Source organism: Aotus nancymaae, unplaced genomic scaffold (genome assembly GCF_030222135.1).
Source record: "Aotus nancymaae isolate 86718 unplaced genomic scaffold, 86718_ANA_hifiasm-v0.15.2.pri h1tg000046l, whole genome shotgun sequence".
In the NCBI taxonomy this organism is placed as follows: domain Eukaryota; kingdom Metazoa; phylum Chordata; class Mammalia; order Primates; family Aotidae; genus Aotus; species Aotus nancymaae.
The window spans coordinates 5,076,667-5,096,804 of record NW_026988460.1 but is presented as its reverse complement, the minus strand read 5'-3'; the positions used below and the strand labels follow the sequence as shown (position 1 = coordinate 5,096,804).

Below are 20,138 nucleotides of genomic sequence, written 5' to 3'. Positions count from 1 at the left end.
ATATTTACAATGAAGAAATTCTTTTCAGGTTGGGCCTATCAAAGGATTATGCAGGTATACATAAATAGAAATGACTTTGTTTTAAAATATTTGTGAAGAACTAGATAATGGATATATGGAGTCCCTCTGTATTATTTCTTTTTTAAAAAGATATAATTTTAAATTCAGGGGGGTACATGTGCAGATTTGTTACCTAGGTGTATTGCATATGCTGAGTTTGGCGTTGTCCCAACACCCAGGTACTGAGCATAGTACCCAATAGTTTGTTTTTTCACCCTTGCCCCCCTCTCTCCCTGTCTCTCCCTCACTCATCTGTTAACTGGGTATAATTTACCTCAAGGAATTATGAAAAATAAATGATATAATGAGTCTGCACTTTAGTACTTGTCTGGCAATAAACACCACAAAAATTACAACTTTTAATTACCTTCCTTATCCCCAGTAACCAGAGACCAGAGCAGGTTTAATAACACAGTAATTTAGCACCCATACCACCTCCACCAAAAAAGAAGAATGTATTTATAGCAGAGAGCAAGAGTCTACAGTGGGTTAAAGCAAGAGCTGGAAATCCCACTGGACCTAAAGGCCATGCCAAGTGGGTCAGGGGAAGAGATCTCACTTAGATGGAGGTAAAGTGTAAGATACAGGTGTCCAGAGACATCAACTGTGGCTGGACTTGAGTGAAATTTGGGGAAAAAAGAAAAAGACCTGTGCTCTCTTAGCTCTGCTTTTCTATTACTTGCTTTATGAAAAGTTCCTTTTGAAAAAAGATTCAACCTTGGCCTAGCTGAACCAAAGAACGAGGGACTTGCCCAGATTGAGGAACAGCTGAGAATCAAGGTATGGTGGAGACAATATCACTATTCCAAGAGAAGATGGGTGAACTCAGATAACCAGAGAGGTGAAAACACAGCGTGCGAGAGAACAGAGATAGCTGGGCTTGTTAATTCCTTGCTGTCTGCCTGCTTGGAGTTTGCCATCACAACAGTAGAAACACAGGATGCTGCTACAGGGATTCAGAAGCAGGGCTGGTCCCTTGGGCCTGGGGATATCAGGGGACACTGCTGCTTGAAGGAATTGGATTGCAAACAGAATTTTCAGGGAAAGGGTGAATTTAGATGAAGAAGATACTTGGATGTCGTAAATGTGGGCAGAGAACAGAGAGGGCAGACTTGTAGATGTGGTGATGGCTTACAGAGTCCTGGCAATGGAAAGATCTCATTGAAAAAAGCACGTCTTTTTTGTGGAGAAAAGAAGGGAAATTAAAGTTAGAAGCTGTGACACAGAAAAGACCTTTCCCTTCATTCTAGAGGCAAAGGCACCTACAGTCATTCATGCATTTTTAGCTCCGTAGGACTGCATAGCCGTTTGCCAAGATTACCTGCAGCCATCTTTGGTCTAATCAGTTACCTTGATACACTGTGAGTATCATGTTCTCATGAGACAATGTTTGTTTGTTTTTGTTTTTCCATCCTAGCCACTAGACTTGTGACCTTGGACAAGTCACTGAATTTCATAATCTGTCTTTGTTTGCCCATTTTGAATCAAGAGTTATAAAACTTTCCCCAACTTCCCTTAGAAAAGTTGGGAACAAGAAATGAAATTCGGATAGAGAGCAGCTAACTAGCACAGTGCCTGGTTCATAGTGAATAATTCAATACAGTGTTTTCATTTAGTGTCTTAAATGTAGGGAAGTTATGCTACGCTTGTCCCTATGTTTCTAGCTGATCCTTGTTTCTTAAATTGTTATTCAGCTGAGATGTAATCTTAGCTATTCAAAATAACTGCTTTAAGGAGCGTAAATTAATGGAGAATATTAGGATCCCTACCCCAATCCTCATATTTTGCCAATAGTGAGTAGTTCCACATTTTGGATTATTAATCTGTTTTGAGCCTTTCCTGTATTCCCATTTCTGTTTTTTTCTTTTGTCTTCTATGTCTGCTGGAATGTTGCCTCTAAATCATTTTTACTCTTTGCTGCTTTGCCCAAATTCAGGCAAGAAAAGGAAGGTACTTTGTGAAGCAAAGCATTCATAGGTGTTAATTGCCTCTTAGGGCATCCCGAGTATGTGTGACTTAGAGTACAAGAAAAAAAGGAATACAGCACCATATTTGTTTGAGCAAGAACTAAGTTCAGTGTTACTAGTAAAATCACGGAAAATCCTCCATTATTTTGAGCATAATTCTAGTTAGATTCTTCCACAAGCTTCAAAATTAGCAAGTCTCATTCTGAGGTACGAAAAGATGTGAATCTGAATTATTCATAATGAGAGTTGCTGAGCTGCACCCTCATAAAAGGCAATTGCTAAAAACAGTGGGTTAAATACAGTGAGTTAATAGAGCCTTTTGATTCATTTATCCTTGTGTTTGACCCCGATTTTTTTCTATTTTGGGAGCCTGGAGGATGGGGCCAACTTATTTATTTTTAAACACAATCTAGTCTTAGAGGGTAAAAAGAGTTTGATACAGCATCCAACTTAACATTTTAGATGTTTTCTGCTGAACTTCACTCCTGCTTTACTTCATTGCAATGCTAATGTTGCCTACAGTCATAGCATCCTAGGCTGTGATCTTGTCAACTCTCATGAGCTAAACAGGCTCAGGCTTGGGCACTGCTTGAATGGAATCCCTCCAAAGACAACTCAGGTGCTGGAGACTTGGTGTAGTGATTCAGCGTCTGGCACTGGCTCCAAGAGGAGCAGCCAGCCAGTGTCTCAGCAAGGTGGTTATAGGGCCCTATGTTAATGGGAGTAGGAGTATGATGGTAGTGTTTTTTTTTTTTTTTTAGCTCTTCCAAAAGACTTCAAACAGACTTCCTAACTGTAGTCATTAAACTTACTACACATAATTTTGCAAGAGAACCATAGATACCCTTTTGTGTGTGTGTGTCATGAAAATCCTATCCTTTACCTTGCTAGGTAGGAAGTATCCTGTACATGACTTTGAAGTAAAAGGGTTACTCATAATTGCAATTGGATACAGGGTTTGCTGACCCTCTTCTGGGCTTGCGTTGACAGTGGGGTTTCTAGCAGAATGCCACCTCCTCTCTAGAGCCTTCCAGCATTTCTCTGTGTCCGTGTCTCCTATAGTTGGTGCATGGGATGGCATTTGAGCTCATATCACTAATGATGGCAAATCATGACGTGGTGCAGGAACCAGTTGCACAATTCTGTTCTCCTTCGTCCCGGTGAAAGAAAGAAAGAGAGAGAGAAGGAAAGAAAGAGATTTGCCACCTGAAAGAAAAGAAGGGAGGGAGGGAGGAAGGGAGGAAGGGAGGAAGGGAGGAAGGAAGGAAGGAAGGAAGGAAGGAAGGAAGGAAGGAAGGATTTGCCACCTGAAAGAAAAAAGAAAGAAAGGAAAGATTTGCCATCTTTTCCTCCCCAAGAAAATATACTCAAATACATTGCTGACTTTAAAAGAAACAAAAAGTACAACTCCCAAACCTACCTTTGCAGTATTTGTTAAATATTAAAGTAAAAGACAAGCAAGAAATATACATAATAGGCACCATAGCAGTGATAACCACCCTACGTGTAGCTTAAAGAATATAAAATCATGTCTGAAAGTATATGTGAAACCTAACAACGGAAGTGGATCTAGAAGAGAGGTTTGGGCTGCTGTGGGGTAATAAAGTGGTCTGAGTACTGGAGGGGGTGCTTTGGCCTGGCGTCACCTCTCCCCCACCTTCCCCACACAGAGATGACACTGCCCATGACCTGTGACTGTAACTCCTCTGCAGTTAGGACAGTGACAACCATAGAGAACAGTGACTTTTCTATTTCTTGTCCCTTTCCATTTTAACTCAAACACAGAATGTTAGAATGTTGCAGGTAAGGAGTTGTCTCTGCTCTGATTTTTCTCCCTGACTATTTTGAAATTGTCTCATAAACTTATTTGCAAAGACTGGTTTAAAATCCATGCAAAATGTCTTACCTAAATATCAGCTGTTATTAAATGCTCTATAAGCATAGGATAATTTGTCCAGCTGTTGGAACTCTGAGGATGGATGATGCTACATAGAGCCTTTCCTTTCTCAGCCACTGATTCAAATTCAGTGTACTCTAGTTAATGTAAGACTTTGCTGTCTACTGTACCTGCTTTTGGGGGTTGAGTCAAGTGAATTTACTACCAATTAGTGTTCAGAGTCCACACCCTTATTTGCAGTATCATAGAGGAGACTGAGCAGTGACTGGCACAAAGAGACTGTCAAAGGCTCTCTGTGAATGGTCATTACCCCCATAAGTTTTGTTGGGGAATGTGTTTAGTTTTTGATTTACGACGCCAATAACCTGACTTGATGATTTATAGTAGTGTTTTCTTTCTTCCCTTGTGTATCTAACATTTATACAGTCATTAGAATGGGAATTTTTCTTTGAGCATCTAATATTTTCACTCACCAGAATCCTTACCATTGTCTTGTTATAACCAAGTGCTCTATTTGTAAAATAAAGTTTAAAAAAATTTTTTTGAAGAACTGTTGTTTTGGAATACTCTCAATTCCGTATGAATGTGGCCCAGTTCTACAAACCACTGTCATTTCCTTTTTTTTTTTTTCTTTTCTTTTTTTTTTTAAGTCACTCACAAGCCTTAATTCCTTCCTGCACTGAAGTGGTTGCTGTGTCTAAAGCAAGAAGATGATGAAGTTTCCTTGTATACTCAGTCCCCAGTCTTGCTATAGAGCGATTGTCAGATTATGTTAAATCATCAATGCTTTGGTTGCTGGCATTGAACAAAGATAGCAAACTAGTTTAGGGAAACCAGGCTCTCTAGAGGGACTAAAAGAGTGTGTAGAGGGTAAGAAACAGAGGAGAGAACATGACTCCTTTCTACTAATCTTCCCTTGCTGCTTTTCTTTTTTTACGAGCTTTTCCTCCCACCCCCATATGCAGTGACTGTTGATTAGCCCCTGAAATTATCTGAAAAACCGGTTTGATCTTGAGGGGTGGGGAGAGTCTAGGAAAAGAAATTAGAAGAAGGATGGCTGACTCAGACCAGCCTTTCAAGCTGGAAATGGGACAGCTTCTCAGGGCAGACAGGAAGTAACCAATTCTTGACTGGCCACCAATAAGGTGCGTGCTGTCTTTGTTCTGTGGGTGCTCAGGATCTCACCCTGATCTGAACTGCTGTCAGTTACCTACCAGAAGAAACAGATCTTCAAAGTTTGAGACAAGTTTTAAACAGTTTCAGATCGAGGAGCACATGGATGTATTTCCTTTTCAGAACGTCAACATTGAATTTGAGCTTAAAGAACAGCTAATTAATAATGTTCTTGCTCCTTGGCCAAACGCTAAATTTATTTTGGGAAACTGATTGAAAGATGTGTTTATGTAAGATCTGTCCAGTGAAATCTTTGGGGATCTCAGAATACAGATAGCAACCTAAGATGGGGATTGACAGACTTTTTGAGTAAAGAGCCAGAGAAGAAATATTTTAGGGATCAAGGGCCATGTGGTCTCTGTCAAAAGTCCTTGACTCTGTTGTGCAGCACAAAAGTAGCCAGAGATGATATATAAGGGAATGAGCTTGACTGTGTTCCGATAAAACTTTATTGGTGAATACTAAAATTTGAATACCATATAACTTTCACATGTCATAATATAATCTTATTTTATTTTTTTTGGTCAACTATTTAAATAAGTAAAAACCATTCTTATCTCATGAGCTGATATAGGACAGATGATACAAAACAGGTAATACACTGAATGTGGTCCACAGGCTATAGTTTGCTGACCCGTGACTAAAAACTTTCCAGTTAGTCATATTTTTTGAAGACCTCCATGTGTCAGAGCTTATCTCAGACCCCGTCATCAAGTGTGTTATGCAAAACATTTTATAAAGATTTTATCCTTCTACCAGCTTGCATTATGTATGTGTGCATGCCTGTTCAAACCATATTTTATATAAACTTGTTGATGTTTCTTAAAATATGGTAGACATGTTTTTGAACATCGGCTACCTTGATAAACATGCTAAACATAGAATTACCTAGCCCCTAAAATATAAGCACCTGCTATGATCTTAGAATGTAAATAGCTCAGAAGCTGTAAACATGCTTATGTAAAACATAATTTGTAAATAACAGATGGCACTTATTTACTAAGAATGTGAAGGCACTGATGAGAATGAAGTCATCTTGGACCAATGAAATGGAAGGTGTGTCAAAAATGCCCAGGTTCCCAGTTAATATGAAAACATGGCCTCCCAAGCCAGCAGCCGGAGGGCCATCTCACTGGCTCTGTCTGTGTGCTGAGAGCTGGCCGTGGACCATGACATGCCAGCCATCAGGCAGTTCCAACCCCTTGTGCATATCCGGGCATAGATGGAGACTAGTCAATCCACAGATGAAAGTGGTGCATGCCTGCCCCCTGCTTCTTCTTTTAGCTCAGCCATTTATTTTAACTTGAAGGAAAATAAATGTGAATGCATGCAACTGGGGGTCTGAGTGCCTGGTTTTATCATTCGCCTCCACTCTGACATCCTCAAACTGTGTCTTTACCCAAGCCTGGCGTGAAAATACAGCACCAGGGTATCCAGTGCCAGGCAATTGTCACATCTGTTACAAAGGAAGTGTTGACTCAACCTAGCCCAGGGACCGCCACCAAGAGTAAAAGGTCTCCAGAGATGGGATTGGACCTTAAAGTTATTTACATTAGCAGTTGATCTGGAACTTGAGTCAGAGTTGATCCTTGCTTTTTAAAAGAGAAATTCTTTCATTTATTCATATCCTTTCTGCCTCTCTTTCTGCTGCTTGCCCTCTCCTTCCTCCTTCTTCACCCCTCCCTCTTCCTCCCCCATACAAACAAACACATATCCACACACATTATTCTGTATCCAGAGAATCTAATTTTATCTTCAAACAATGTATCCTAAGGGACTTTTCTCCAATTGTGATTGAGATATTGTTATAAAGAAAAGTCCGTTCTCACTCCTCAACTGTATTGGAATAAAGATAATCTCTGGCTGGGCGCAGTGGCTCACACCTGTAATCCCAACACTTTGAGAGGCCAAAGTGGGAGGATTGCTTGAGGCCAAAGTAGGAGGATTACTTGAGCCCAGGAGTTTGAGACCAGCTGGGGCAACACAGTGAGACCAGTCTCTACAAAAATGAAAACATCAGCTGGGTATGGACTACTCCTGAGTAGTCCCAGCTACTCAGGAGGCTGAGATGGGAGGATTGCTGGAGCCCAGGAGGTCAAGGCTACAGTGAGCCGTGATTGTGCTACTGCACTTCAACCTGGGTAACAGAATGAGACCCTGCCTCAAAAAAAGAAAAAAAGGAAGATTATCACTGGGGTTTAGGCAGTGGAGTCTGAGACCAAGGACATAATCTGTTCTGATGCACATAACAGGTAAAAATGGCTGTCGAGTCATCATCTACAAGAAACATGGTGAACATAGGCCTCTGACATAGTTTCCAAAGGGGACCCCATCAGTCAATTTAAAAAGTAACAAGTGCTAATTATAATGCTCATTGTTACTTTTTACAAATGATAGATGCCAGAGATGTGTATTGTAAGGATTTATTGCCTCTTCTTGCATGTGACGATTTAAAATCTAGACCACAGTGATTTATATATCATGGAAATTAGAACAGAAAACATATTTTAGTGGTTGATTTCAAAGCATGTTGTAAGTTCTGTTCAGTTAGGTTTTAAAACTCCTGCTGAGACCTAAGGCAATTTTTAAATGGATTTTAATTTGGGGAGTATATGGATAATAATTTGCTCCTACTCTGTTAACATACCCAGGATAAAGCTGGGGAATTATTGTGGGATAATTCATATCAAAATGAATTGTTTTCTGCAGTACTGTTATCTCCCCATCCCAAATATTTAAAGTTATTTTACCTGTGTTTATTCATTTGGGAGCTGAAATTTGGAAGCCAGTTTGCTTATCTTTTTTATGGTGTTCTCTGTTCAGTAGGTCAGCTACAGTTTCCCTTGGGTTCATACAAATTTGCAAGCCCTTTTCCCCATGCTTTTATCTTAGATTGTCATCTTTAGTGGGCCTCTGTATGAAATGCTATGAAGAAGCTGGGGTTTACAATATGGTTATTTAAGTTCATGTACCCTATGTGGGGTCTGAAAAAGATATATTATACATGACTTTTTTACCCGCTTCCAACCAGAAAAATAAATCTGAGGATTCCAGTAGCTTATATTGAAATATATGGTCATTCTGTAGAACCAGCTCAGTAAGCATTTGTTGAAAACTTAGCTTTAAGTTCTATACTTTCTTTTGCTTATGTACATTTATGAAACCATGCTCATGTAAGAATAGTGTTGTGATGGCCAGGCATGGTGGCTCATGCCTGTAATCTTAGCATTTTGGGAGGCCAGGACGGGTGGATCACCTGAGGTCAGGAGTTGGAAACCAGCCTTGCCAACATGTGAAATCTCTTCTTTACTAAAAATACAAAAACTAGCCAGGCATAGTGGCAAGTGCCTGTAGTCCCAGCTACTCAGGAGGCTGAGGCAGGAGAATTACTTGAACCCAGGAGGTGGGTTGCAGTGAGCCAAGATCATGCCACTGCACTCCAGCCTGGGTGACAGAGCAAGAATCCCTCTGAAAAAGAGGAAAGAATAGTTTTGTGTGAATGTTTTTCTTAAAGACACTTTGCTGAAATGAAGAGTTGACTATAGCTTCTCTGAGACTTGGCTGTTTAAAAATTGAGTATACATTCTCCCAGTATTTGGTGAAATGTGGTAAGTTATAGGGGGTCTTCATTACTTTGTTTTTCTTTGCTTGCTTTATTTTAGTGTTAAATGGATGTAACCTTTCTCCTCTTTCCCACCCTATTTTTCTCTGCACTGTCATCTACAGACCCTCTCTCTGCCTTTCCAGCTGACAACCAAACCCTTCTTTGCTGATCAGTCTATTACTCTGAGAACTCTGATGATAGCACTTAAAATATATAACAGTTCCCTTTTCTACATTAAAAAGCCATAAAACCTTCATATGAAATAGCTAAGGGAACATATATAGTAGGAGGAGAGGCTTTTGCTCCTGCAGGCACCTTGCAAAGGGGACTATTTTTCTTATATGATATAAATGAAATCTTCACTCTGCCCACTTTTACACCTACGCATGTACTGAGCATCTCCAAGGAGACAAGGAAACCCGGAGTCCAGTGATGGTGAATCCTCCCTGAGACAGCAGGCTGGAGTTTCAGGCAACTCTCCCAGGCGCCTTGGCTTCCAGATGCCCCACTCAGACAGCCCCTTTTCTCAAGGCTCTTCCAGGGAGGTTTTGTCGAATCTGTCTCTCCCTTCACAGATGAACTAGCCCGTGCATTACATCTGAAGGGCTGGTCGTGGTGAGTTGAGTAGGCAGAAGGCCTCCCTGGGACATGGGGGTGGATGCAGTAGAGAGGTGGGATAGCAGGGTTCCACTTTCCCATGCTCCTTTCTTTGTCACTCATCTATTGGTGCTTCTGTTTCTTAGCTTTCCTTTGCGCCTCTTAAACACAAAGGTGCCACTCAACCTTACGCAGTATCTTAAAAATATCCTTTGTTACAACTAGAGTTATGAATGCAGTTCAGTGAGCTTGTCCTTTTAGAAGTACTGTTCTGCACATTCCTCATTTTTAGGTGTTTGCTCATGACCACGAATCCTCTTGACCCACTCTGTTTTCTCTTTCTTCGGAGTTCAATCCACAGGGACACCAAGGCGCTGTTACCTCTCTTCCATTCCACCATTGCCCCTGTAACTTTTCTTGTAAATATACATGTTATTTTCTTACATAAATGAAACACCTGTTCCTTTTTAAGGAACACACTACCATCATAAGTCCATTATGCTAAGTTTCTAAGACTATAGCCTCAGGTCCTTTTGATGCATTGACTTACATCTGTGTGTGCCTCTTCTTTGATGCATAAATAATTTGGTTACCATATAGAAATTATTATGGATGTAACACTCAAGAAGGCTCACTTTGTCTCTAAACTCTAAGCACATCATTTAATGAGTATTCTGGACATCTCTGCCATGTGTACTTTCTTGGTTCTCAAGTAACCCAACTTTTCATATGACTTGCTAGCACAATATCTGCAAACTTTTTCTGTTGCTGATCCATCTGCTATGTTTGGAAAGGTGTGTGGCTAGCCATTATTCCTGTTCTTAATTCCTTGGCAGTAAATGTCTTCATAGGGGTTTATTGATGACATTCGTTTTTCCTTTTTATGTGAACTTTTATTTTATTTTATTTTTTGAGATGGGAGCTTACTCTGTTACCCAGGCTGAAGTGCAGCGGCGTGATCTCGACTCACTGCAACCTCCACCTTCCAGGTTCAAGCGATTCTCCTGCCTCAACCTCTGGAGTAGCTGGGATTACAGGCATCTGCCACCATGCCCAGCTAATTTTTATATATATATATATATATGTATATATGTATATATATACACACACACATATATGTATACACACACACACACACACACACACACACACACACACACGGAATCTTGCTCTGTTGCCAGGCTGGAGTGCAGTGGTGCGATCTCGGCTCACTGCAACCTCCGCCTCACCGGTTCAAGTGATTCCCCTGCCTCAGCCTCCCAAGTACCTGGGACTACAGGCTCATGCTACCATGCCCAGCTAATTTTTTGTCTTTTTAATAGAGAAGAGGTTTCACCATCTTGGACAGACTGATCTCGAACTCCTTCAAGTGATCCACCCACTTCGGCCTCCCAAAGTGCTGGGATTACAGGCATGAGCCACTGTACCCAGCCTACTTGAACTTTTAAAAAGATGTGTCAGTCATATGTTAAACATTTTGGAGAAGTCTTCTGTTTTCTTCTTGCTTTATCTCCAATTCATACTACCTCCCCAATGTCTACCTTTAGGGAAAAACCATCCCATATTGTAAACTTGAAAGGGTCATTTGTAATAAATGTACCCAGTTTTGTTCAGAGATACATAATATTCCTATTTAAGGTGACTAGAGGCCAGATTTGCCATATTTTCCTCTCCGAATTCTAGGTCAAGGTCAGGGTCATCCTAGGTATGTCTGATCTGTTTCATCTTCTTACCTAGATAGCCCTTTTCAAGATGACTTGAGGTCATCTTAAGACAGCTTTTTAAGATGACTAGAGGTCAGATTTACCAAATTTTCCTCTCAAATTCTAGGTCAATGTCAAGGTCATCCTAGGTATGTCCCATCTGTTTCATCTTCCTTCCTAGATAGCCCAACTCATAGTGTATATTCTTCCTGTGGTCCATCACTTAGTTCTTTCTCTTTATTTGGACTCAGATGCGGTGAAAGTATTACTTTCAACTTGAGTCCCCACATTTCCCCAAGAATTGGCGGAAGATGAAGGTGACCCTGAAAGGGGCCCTGTAGTGTCTTCCAAGTTTTCTTCTTTGCCTGGTTTCCTCCTGGTCTCTCTGTCATCCTTCTGCAGAGTCCCAATCACTCATGGTCTTAAATTTCATGTCAGATTTTTAGTAGGAATAAAATGTAATAAAATGTCTGCTTAGATGCCTGTAGAACTGTGGATGAAATTGGCCCAGTCAAAGGAAATGCAAACAGATTCTGGAAAGTTTTCCAACTAAGACTGGTGGGAAGTTTTGTTTGCTGTTTCATTTGCCAGGAAATAGGAAAGTCAGGACCCAGCCCCAAAGTGCACTTCCTGGAATCCTTTTTTTATGAAGAGTCCCCTGAACCTGTGTAGTAATGCAAAGGATTTTCTTCTGTTTTTCCTTCCAGGCACTTCAGGTGGCAAGACAGCTCCTTCTTCAGCAGCAACAGCAGCAGCAAGTTAGTGGATTAAAATCTCCCAAGAGGAATGACAAACAACCAGCTCTTCAGGTAACAATTCTTTTTCTTTTTAAATTGACATTATACCCTTCGGGATAGCTGATAAGCAGTTCAGGAGTGGATTGTGTTGAGAATTGCAAATCATATAAGAAAATCTTCTGCGGAAAGTGTATTTTTGGTTTACCAGCGAAGTATAACATTTTGGGGAAAATGTGTATTTGTCCAAAAGTTTTATTGTCAGGAGTAAGATCTCCTGATGAGTGAATATAATAGAAGGATGAGGACTTGTGTTGAGTTGCTAACAGGCATTGTCGGTTACCAATGAGAAAAGTTCATGGTACTCAGAATTGTCACCACATTCTCTTATGTTGGGTCTAGAAACGGGATAAACACACACAGACCACACCTTGCTTTAGTGTAGTTATCCTCAATAGGGAAGATTTTGTGCACCCCACCTCCCGCCACCCCCGGAACAATGGGCAACATTGGAGACATTTTTGTTTGCCACAACTAGCAGGGCAGAGGTGTTGCTGGCATCCAGTAGGTACAGGCCAGGGATGTTGCCAAACGTCCTGCAATGCATAGGATGCAACACACCGTGATTCATCCCAGAATGTCAATAGAATCAAGAATTATGACTAGGCCTGAGGAGGATGTGTTACTTTTAATATTATAGCTTGTAATAATTATAAGATATACCTTATTCTTCATTGGATATGTTCAGAATGTTTCTAAGTCAATAATTTTTAAATGGGAAGAAATTTTTATGTAAAGATCACAAAAACGGTTGTTCTAGCAACTTCTGATTTCAGGCACATTGAAGGCAAGGGTTTAATGGAGTGGAAGAAGCAGTAAATTTATAAAAATCTAATTTGGGCTGGGCACGGTGGCCCACACCTGCAATCCCAGTGCTTTGGGAGGTTGAGGTAGGCAGATCGCTTGAGGTCAGGAGCCACCCTGGCCAACATAGTGAAACCCCATCTCTACCAAAAATACAGAAACTAGCCAGGTGTGGTGGCAGGTGCCTGTAGTCCCAGTTACTCGGGAGGCTGAGGCAGGACAATCAGTTAAACCTGGGAAGTAGAGGTTACAGTGAGTCAAGATCTCACCACTGCACTCCAGCCTGGACAAGAGCAAAACTCCATCTCAAAAAAAAAAAAATCTAATTTGGATTTTTGACTCAAAGTAGAAAATTGTAATAGAAATTTCTAAGAAACTTGAATCAGGGTCTTCATGCTCACATTTCAGAAAGGGCACTTGGCATCCTGGTCCTAAGTGGTTCAGACTATATTCATAGCTGAAGATGGGCACCCCATCACAGGAAGGGACAGAATCTGTAAACAGTGGCTGATAGGTGTATAACTTGGTGCCAATTAATTTGATAATGAGGTCAACCTAAATTCTAGCTTGTGTTGACTTTTCAGAGATCAGGGTGAACCACAACCTGTTCCCAAATTATCCACAAAGATCAAACTGACCTTGACCAACAAGTTCTGGTTCTTCTATATGTACTTGGGAGACTGTCACTTTCCAGAGAGATTTCAGCACTATAGTGACACTTTACTGGAAAAGTTGACAATGTGCCTTGTTTACTAACTCTTCTGTAAACACTTATTTGGTAAACTATCATCAGACCATGTGCCTTGGAATACATGTGCATGCAGGGGACATTTTTAATGAGGTACAGTGCCATTGAGGGCCCATGTCAGGTGCTATGAGAAGTGCTTTGTTGTGCAGATGTCTTAAGAACAGCTCTAGAGGATGAAATATGACTATGTTGACCTTTCAGCTGTGAGCTTATTTGTCAGGATTCAAATAAGTTGAAAGGATCAAACTGAACAGTTTCCGTCGTCAGACTGGGAATTGTGTTTCAGAGGTCAGCAGCAGAGGCCACATTGCAGATTCCATAACATAGCCAATTGTTGGTACATATTAAAGTACCGGGGCATCTCCTGTGGACAGAGACACAATTAAAATTCTAATTTATTAATGTATACAGGGAGCTAGCCCAGCCTGTCACTCACTGATTCAAATGATGGTCCATTCTTTTTGCCTCCCTCTTGGAGCTCTCACAGCCTTAAAAATACCCCGAGTCCTCTTAAATTCATCAGACCTCAAGTGCATTGGGAAAATGAAAATATATTATTGGGGAGAAAAATCTTACACATAGTAGAGCTTTGGTTAGAGATAACAAAAAAATACACACATACACAATCTGTCTGATCTGCTCTTCAGTATTGAATATCGTTTGTGATTTTTTTATGGTAGAATTATTTTCCCTCATGCTTGCTTTTTAAAAACATATGGCATTTTTAGGTAACTTCTTTTCCAAGTTGAATGAAGTTCCTTGAGGGCTAAATATAAGAAGTAAAGTTTCAGGGGATTTCCTTTTGAGGACTCTTTTTCTTCTTGCCTGTTACAGGGTTTTTAGCCACCATGCAGAAGAGTATGATATAGAGGGCTTCGTTTTTCTTGGCAAGGACAGTGTCAAAACCAACCTCACACATTCTGCTGAGCACTTCAGTCTGTATAAAAAGTGGGGGGAGAAGGGGTAAGCTTGAATGCTGGTTTTGCTAAAGAAGATGTCTTGAGTTTTTCCCTACCCCCCAAGTAGAGGAGTTGACAAGCAGAGAATTTAGACCAGCTTTAAAAGTTGGCCAGGGGGAAAAAAATCTGAACGGTTGACGGACTGGTGTGTGTGTGTGTATCACAGACAATTGCTGAAGGACCCCTCAGCTGCCTGATAGGTCATGCACATTCAGTAAGCTTTATTAGGTTGGCTGGCCTTCCACAAACAGAGAGGAGAAATTACTATCCTAGGCCACATGGTATATTACCTCATTATAAAAATACGCATATAGACTTGGTGATTCACAGAAGGAATAACCTTCATATTTAAATATATCTTGCCATACTGCATCCTCACTGAGGCATCTCCGCCGGAGTGGCTCTGAAATGAAAGGGAAATCCTACAGCAAATCTTAACAGTGCTCATCTCTGATCTTCTCACCCTTCATAACTACACTGGGAGACCGATTTTAGCGAATTTCAGATCTTCTGCATGGAAGAAGGCTTGACAGGGAAGAAGGATTTGATCTGCTGATAGCTTGAGGGGGGAAAAAAAAAGAAACCCAAATCCCCAAATATACTGTGACTCATATTTTAAGCATATCTCACACTTCCCTGCTTTGTGTTTGGCAGCGCTCTCTGGTTTCACAGGCTGATGATACAAACAAAAGAAAATGGAAAGTTAGAGGAGGCTATAAGTGGTTACTCGATAGAGATCATAAAATGTAGTCAAACATCACCAATTTGTTCTAATTTCAGGAGATGAGAGTAAATAAGAGAGAAATGACACTCTTTGCAGATCCACATACTGAACCAAATCTGAGCAGGTCACATTCTTGGTTGATGTGTTTTATTAATGAAGGCATTAATCAGGTATAGATATTACTTCTGAAGTTTTTGAGAAATATTCTATTTAGTAACCAAAATTATCTTTTTACTTCTTCTGTTCATTTGCTTTGCAAATTTTTTTATGAATGACACAAATGAAAATTGAAAATTGGCCCCATCATAAATTCAGAATCAGAATGATCTGAATTAATTGAATGCAAGTTGGTTGAACATTTCCAAAGCAAGCTGGGCGTTGTGCTGGTGTTCAAAGGATACAGAACTATTGAAGAGACAGACCCTGCCTTCAGGAGGTTTGTGAGTTGTAAACAAATTAACAAGGTTTTGCTGCAAAAAGAAAATTACAGATGAGTAAAAATAGTAGGCTTTTTGTTTGTTTGATGGTTTGTTTTTTTTGAGATGGAGTCTCACTGTTTCACTCAGGCTGGAGTGCAGTGGCTCGATATTGGCTCACTACAACCTCCGCCTCCCAGGTTCAAGTGATTCTCCTGCCTTAGCCTCCAGAGTAGCTGGGACAACAGGCATGCACCACCATGCCCAGCTAATTTTCGTATTTTTAGTAGAGACAGAGTTTTGCCATGTTGACCGCACTGGTTTTGAACTTCTGACCTCAGGTGATCTGCCCGCCTTGGCCTCCCAAAGTGCTAGAATTATAGGCATGAACCACCACGCCCAGCCTAGGTTCTCTTTTATAAATATTTATATATTTCTGAAGATTGCTTAAACAAGTGAAATAAATGCTTAACAGTGCAGGTGTATTCATAACCTCGAAAATTTGTAATTTTATTGGCTGAAGATTAATTTGTGAGTAGATGAGCAATTTTATTGATCAAATTTTGAAACTTTGACCACCATTTCTGGGTACTAATTCATTTTGGTTCTTTAAGCATTTTGGTTGTTGGCACGAGTACGTAAACTGGAAGGAAATCAAATGACACATTTTCTCCTAAGAAAGTAAAAGTACATGTGTATTCTGGCAGCATTAAAGTTAGGAAAGAAAGTAAACTTTGTGTGTTGACTGCAGTGGAAAGCGCACCAGTTTCAGGCCTTCTATAAAGAATTTGAACCTGAAGTTAGTCATCTGATAGTGTTTTCCCTCCTGCCCATCCCCTTCCTTCCAAGGTGATGTCATGTGCGAGCCCCTTACTCAGAAGGCCGTTTCACTGGAAGGAAAGATGGTGAAACCCACTTTAAGGCCAGCCCTTTAGTCCACTTGGAAGCTCAGAATGATTATGAGGATCCTTGCTTTAGGTGGAGGAGGTTAAAATACAAGATTCAGTAGGTGTCTGGGTTTTTTTTTTTTGTTTTTTTTTTTAGCATTTTTATTTGCAGTTATATAAAACATGCTTTAGGCAGCATTTTTGCTTTGCATTAATGCCACATATAATCTTAGTAGTTCATCTCATTTCCACGTTATTCACTAAAGAATAAACTGACAAGAGGAAACCTGTAAAGGAAACTATAGTTTTATGTTGTTGATAGTGAAATGGAATAGTTTTGAAATACTGACCCTTAAGAAATAGTCCTATGCACTGATTAGTAAGGATAATTTAGGAGAGGGAGGCAAACTTGTTTTTATGTCTAGAGTTAACATTGTCTAGAATTGGCATCCCTAGCTTTTTAAATTGATACAAAGCATTGAAATTTTGATACCTTTAAGATGTTACTATTATCGCATGATATTGGAGAAAGAATCCCAAAACCTTAAAAATAAGTCTTGATAAGAAATAATCTAACAGAAATATTTTATAAATAGTTCTTAGTCTTTCCGATTGCATGCACCCTTACAAATATGATAGAAACAGTTACTCCTCCTCCCAGAAAAATGCACATGTACACAAATGTCACATCCAGACTTAGAGATTTCATGAACCTCAAGAAGTTCACCTTGGGCTCCAGGCTCATCCTCCTGCTTTAAGATTTTTTTTTTTTTTTTTTTTTTTTGATAGCCTGTTTTGTCCTTGCTTCCAAAATTCTGGTGTAAGTTGCAATATAATGAGTTAGTTTGTTTTTGGTATTTCAACTTCAGCTGTACATAGGTGACCCTGGGTCCCAGTCTGCCTACGACAGCCCACTCCATGGCTCTTGATTGGTTGTGTTTATTCATAATTCTCACTCTCGAAAGTATCCCCAGGTACAGTGACTCTCATACCTGTAATTCCAGCATTTTGGGAGGCGGAAGCGGGCAGATCACTTGAGTCCAGGAGTTAGAGACCAGCCTGAGCAACATGGCAAAACCCCATCTCTACAAAGAATACAAAAATATTAGCTGAACCTGGTCCCTGTATTCCCAGCTACTCTGGTAGCTGAGGTGGGAGGATTGAATGAGCCCAGGAGATTGAGGCTGCAGTGAGCCATGATGGTGCCACTGCACTCTAGCCTGGGCGACTGAGCGAGACTCTATCTCAACAACAACAACAAAAATCTCTATTTGAACCAGTGTGCACCATATCTCAGCTACTAAGGAGGCCAAGCTCAGAAGATCGCTTGAGCTCAGGAGTTTGAGGCCAGTCTGAGCAACATAGCAGGACTCCATTGCTATTAAAGAAAAAAAAAAAAGTATCTCAGTTTGGACATTTGATTATATAATCACTTGTTTAAATGTATCTAAGATTTAAATGCAAATGTGATGCTAATATTTTATATGTAATCATGTCCTTGCCACCACATGCAAAGTGTGTTAGATAATGAATGTTTAGTCAGTGCTGAACATGGGCCAGCCCCTTAGCTGCCCTGTAGTATAGACACTGTCCTTCAACCATTTAACGGATGAGGAAAATGGAAACAAGTAACTGACTTGATACACAGCACAAAGATAGTCACAGCACCAGGATGGGAAGCCAGTTTTTTTAGAAACACAGATAACCAGTATGCCATCAAGAGGTAAATTATTGCCTCTCTTTTTATGTGTGTCTGCTCAGCACTTACTAAGTGTCATATTTTCCATAAATAAGTAAATTACTCGCTTTTCCATATTATAAGCAAAACAAAACAAAAAAAAAGCTGAAACCAACAAAAAGTTCTACTGTAAATATTTGGATTTCAATTAAGAGGACTCAGATCTGCATAATTACCCTAAGTGTATCTTTTTGTGTCTGTGCGTGTCTCTGTGCATGTCTGTTAGAGAGAGAGAGAGAGAGAGAGAGAGAGAGAGAGGGAAGTGATCAACAACAGCAAAGAAAAGTTATTTCATATTTTCAAGTCTGAAGTGCTCCTATGAGCGTCCATGTGTTTGGAACATGGACTAGTATGTTATAATCATTGTTGGGGCTTGGAGGTGGAGAGGGACGGGGAAAAAAACATACTTGACTGGTCAAAAATGTGTAAATTGCTGACAAAATGACACATGTAATTAAGAGTGCTCCTGCCATTTTACCTTGTGGTTTACACCTCCAGTGTTGAAAAAGAGAGTGACTCCCACCTCGCTAATTACCATTATCACTAAAATGCTAGGGTTGGAGTCATTAGTTCCATGTGCATTTAATTAGAGGAAGGCTGAAATTGGATTTAACTTATTACTTTTTCATGGATCACTTTCTTGTCATCACTTCAAATTGGATTGCAGCCCCAGGTAACTAATTATGAGAGCCACAGGATCAAGAGTGAAAAAAAAGGTAATTAGGAATAACACTGTCGGACCCTTGCTGGTCGTCCACTTGTGCTTCGGGGAAAGAGGGAAGAGAAAAAAAAATGCAAGCCGTATTTTGTAGTATCACAGATTAGGGAGTTAGAGGCATGTACGGTTGCTAGGCATCATGGGAGTCTGTCACCACCCATAGTGGTTTCTGTGATATACAGCTGAGTTGAAGATGTCGAAGCAACGTGATTCCACAATCAGCTGCTTAATACCTAGATTAAACTTGTAAAAGCAACAGACTGGTTGTAGGTATGAGGCATCTCTACAACTGTGTAGACTGGGGGCTTCACATATATGATTACAACAAAGCTGTCAAGATGCCTCTGAGCCAAAGTAGAGAATATTTTAAGTACAGAGAGTTAGAATTTAATGAACATATTAATGTTTCAGAAACATCATTCATATCTGACAGGAAGACGTATCAGTCAGCACAACAGGCAGGTTTAGGGTTTATATATCAGGACGTTTTGTTGAAGTTTCCAGAGTACAGTAATGTTCAGGACATTTACTTTGCTTTGGATTTGCCCCCTCCCACCTCTCCCCAAATGTTGTGAATGGGTTTCCTGAGGTTCCATTTCTCCTTCCATCCCTATCGAAAATACTTTAAAATAAATTATATTGTTTCCATGTGCAGAACAGAATTCAGAACGGCAAGCAATCAATTTTATTGACACCATCTGAAAAAATGTTGATGACAGTTCGAGGATGTGAAAGAATTGGATTTTTAAAGTCCCCAGGACTAAGTGTGGCAAAAGAAAAAAAAATTGAAATGTAATCTCATTACTCCAAAGTTCTGTGAGTTACACTCTCCTAAGAAGCGATTCTTCTTAACGAAAAAAATGAAAGCAGCAGCAACAGCAGCAGAAGGGCAACTTCTTCTTGGATAGGCTGTGATCCCATAATGAGAAGTCTTGCTATCAAGCCTATTGGTTGCCTTGAAGGGAGAAAAGAGCTTCTTCGTTTTCCATGGCAGTGAATCACCAAACAAAGATGGCTCGAGTTTCCTTAAGTTGTTTAAAATTGGTTTTGATGTTCTGTTAATGTAAGCAAATAATTATGATTTCAGTCTAGAGTGACTTTTAGGCCTGGGCGAGCCAGGCTTGGTCAGTATTCTCCATTGCAATGGGAGTGTAGACCATGCTGCGCCCACCGGATAGAGGCCACTACATCATTATCCCCAAAATGGTAAAATACCATTCCTAGAGTTTTCAGTCTTTTTCCTATGTGAATCTTCTAAGCAAAATCTCAGAACCAAAATAGTGATAATCAAGTCTAATGCAGAAAATTAAAGCCCCCCTCTCTCTCTCTCCCTTTTTTTTTTTTTTGGA

At 40.2% G+C, this 20,138-nt stretch overlaps 1 protein-coding gene across 12 annotated transcripts in view; it reads left to right on the top strand.

The window, feature by feature from the left end:
* Positions 1 to 20,138, top strand: part of FOXP1 (forkhead box P1) — a 635,379-nt gene that overhangs the window by 468,001 nt on the left and 147,240 nt on the right. For all 12 annotated transcript variants that reach the window (XM_064361902.1, XM_064361903.1, XM_064361896.1 and 9 more), the window contains one exon: positions 11,709 to 11,810. In XM_064361902.1, coding sequence (XP_064217972.1) covers positions 11,709 to 11,810 — 102 coding nt within the window. The remainder of the gene's footprint in view (positions 1 to 11,708; positions 11,811 to 20,138) is intronic.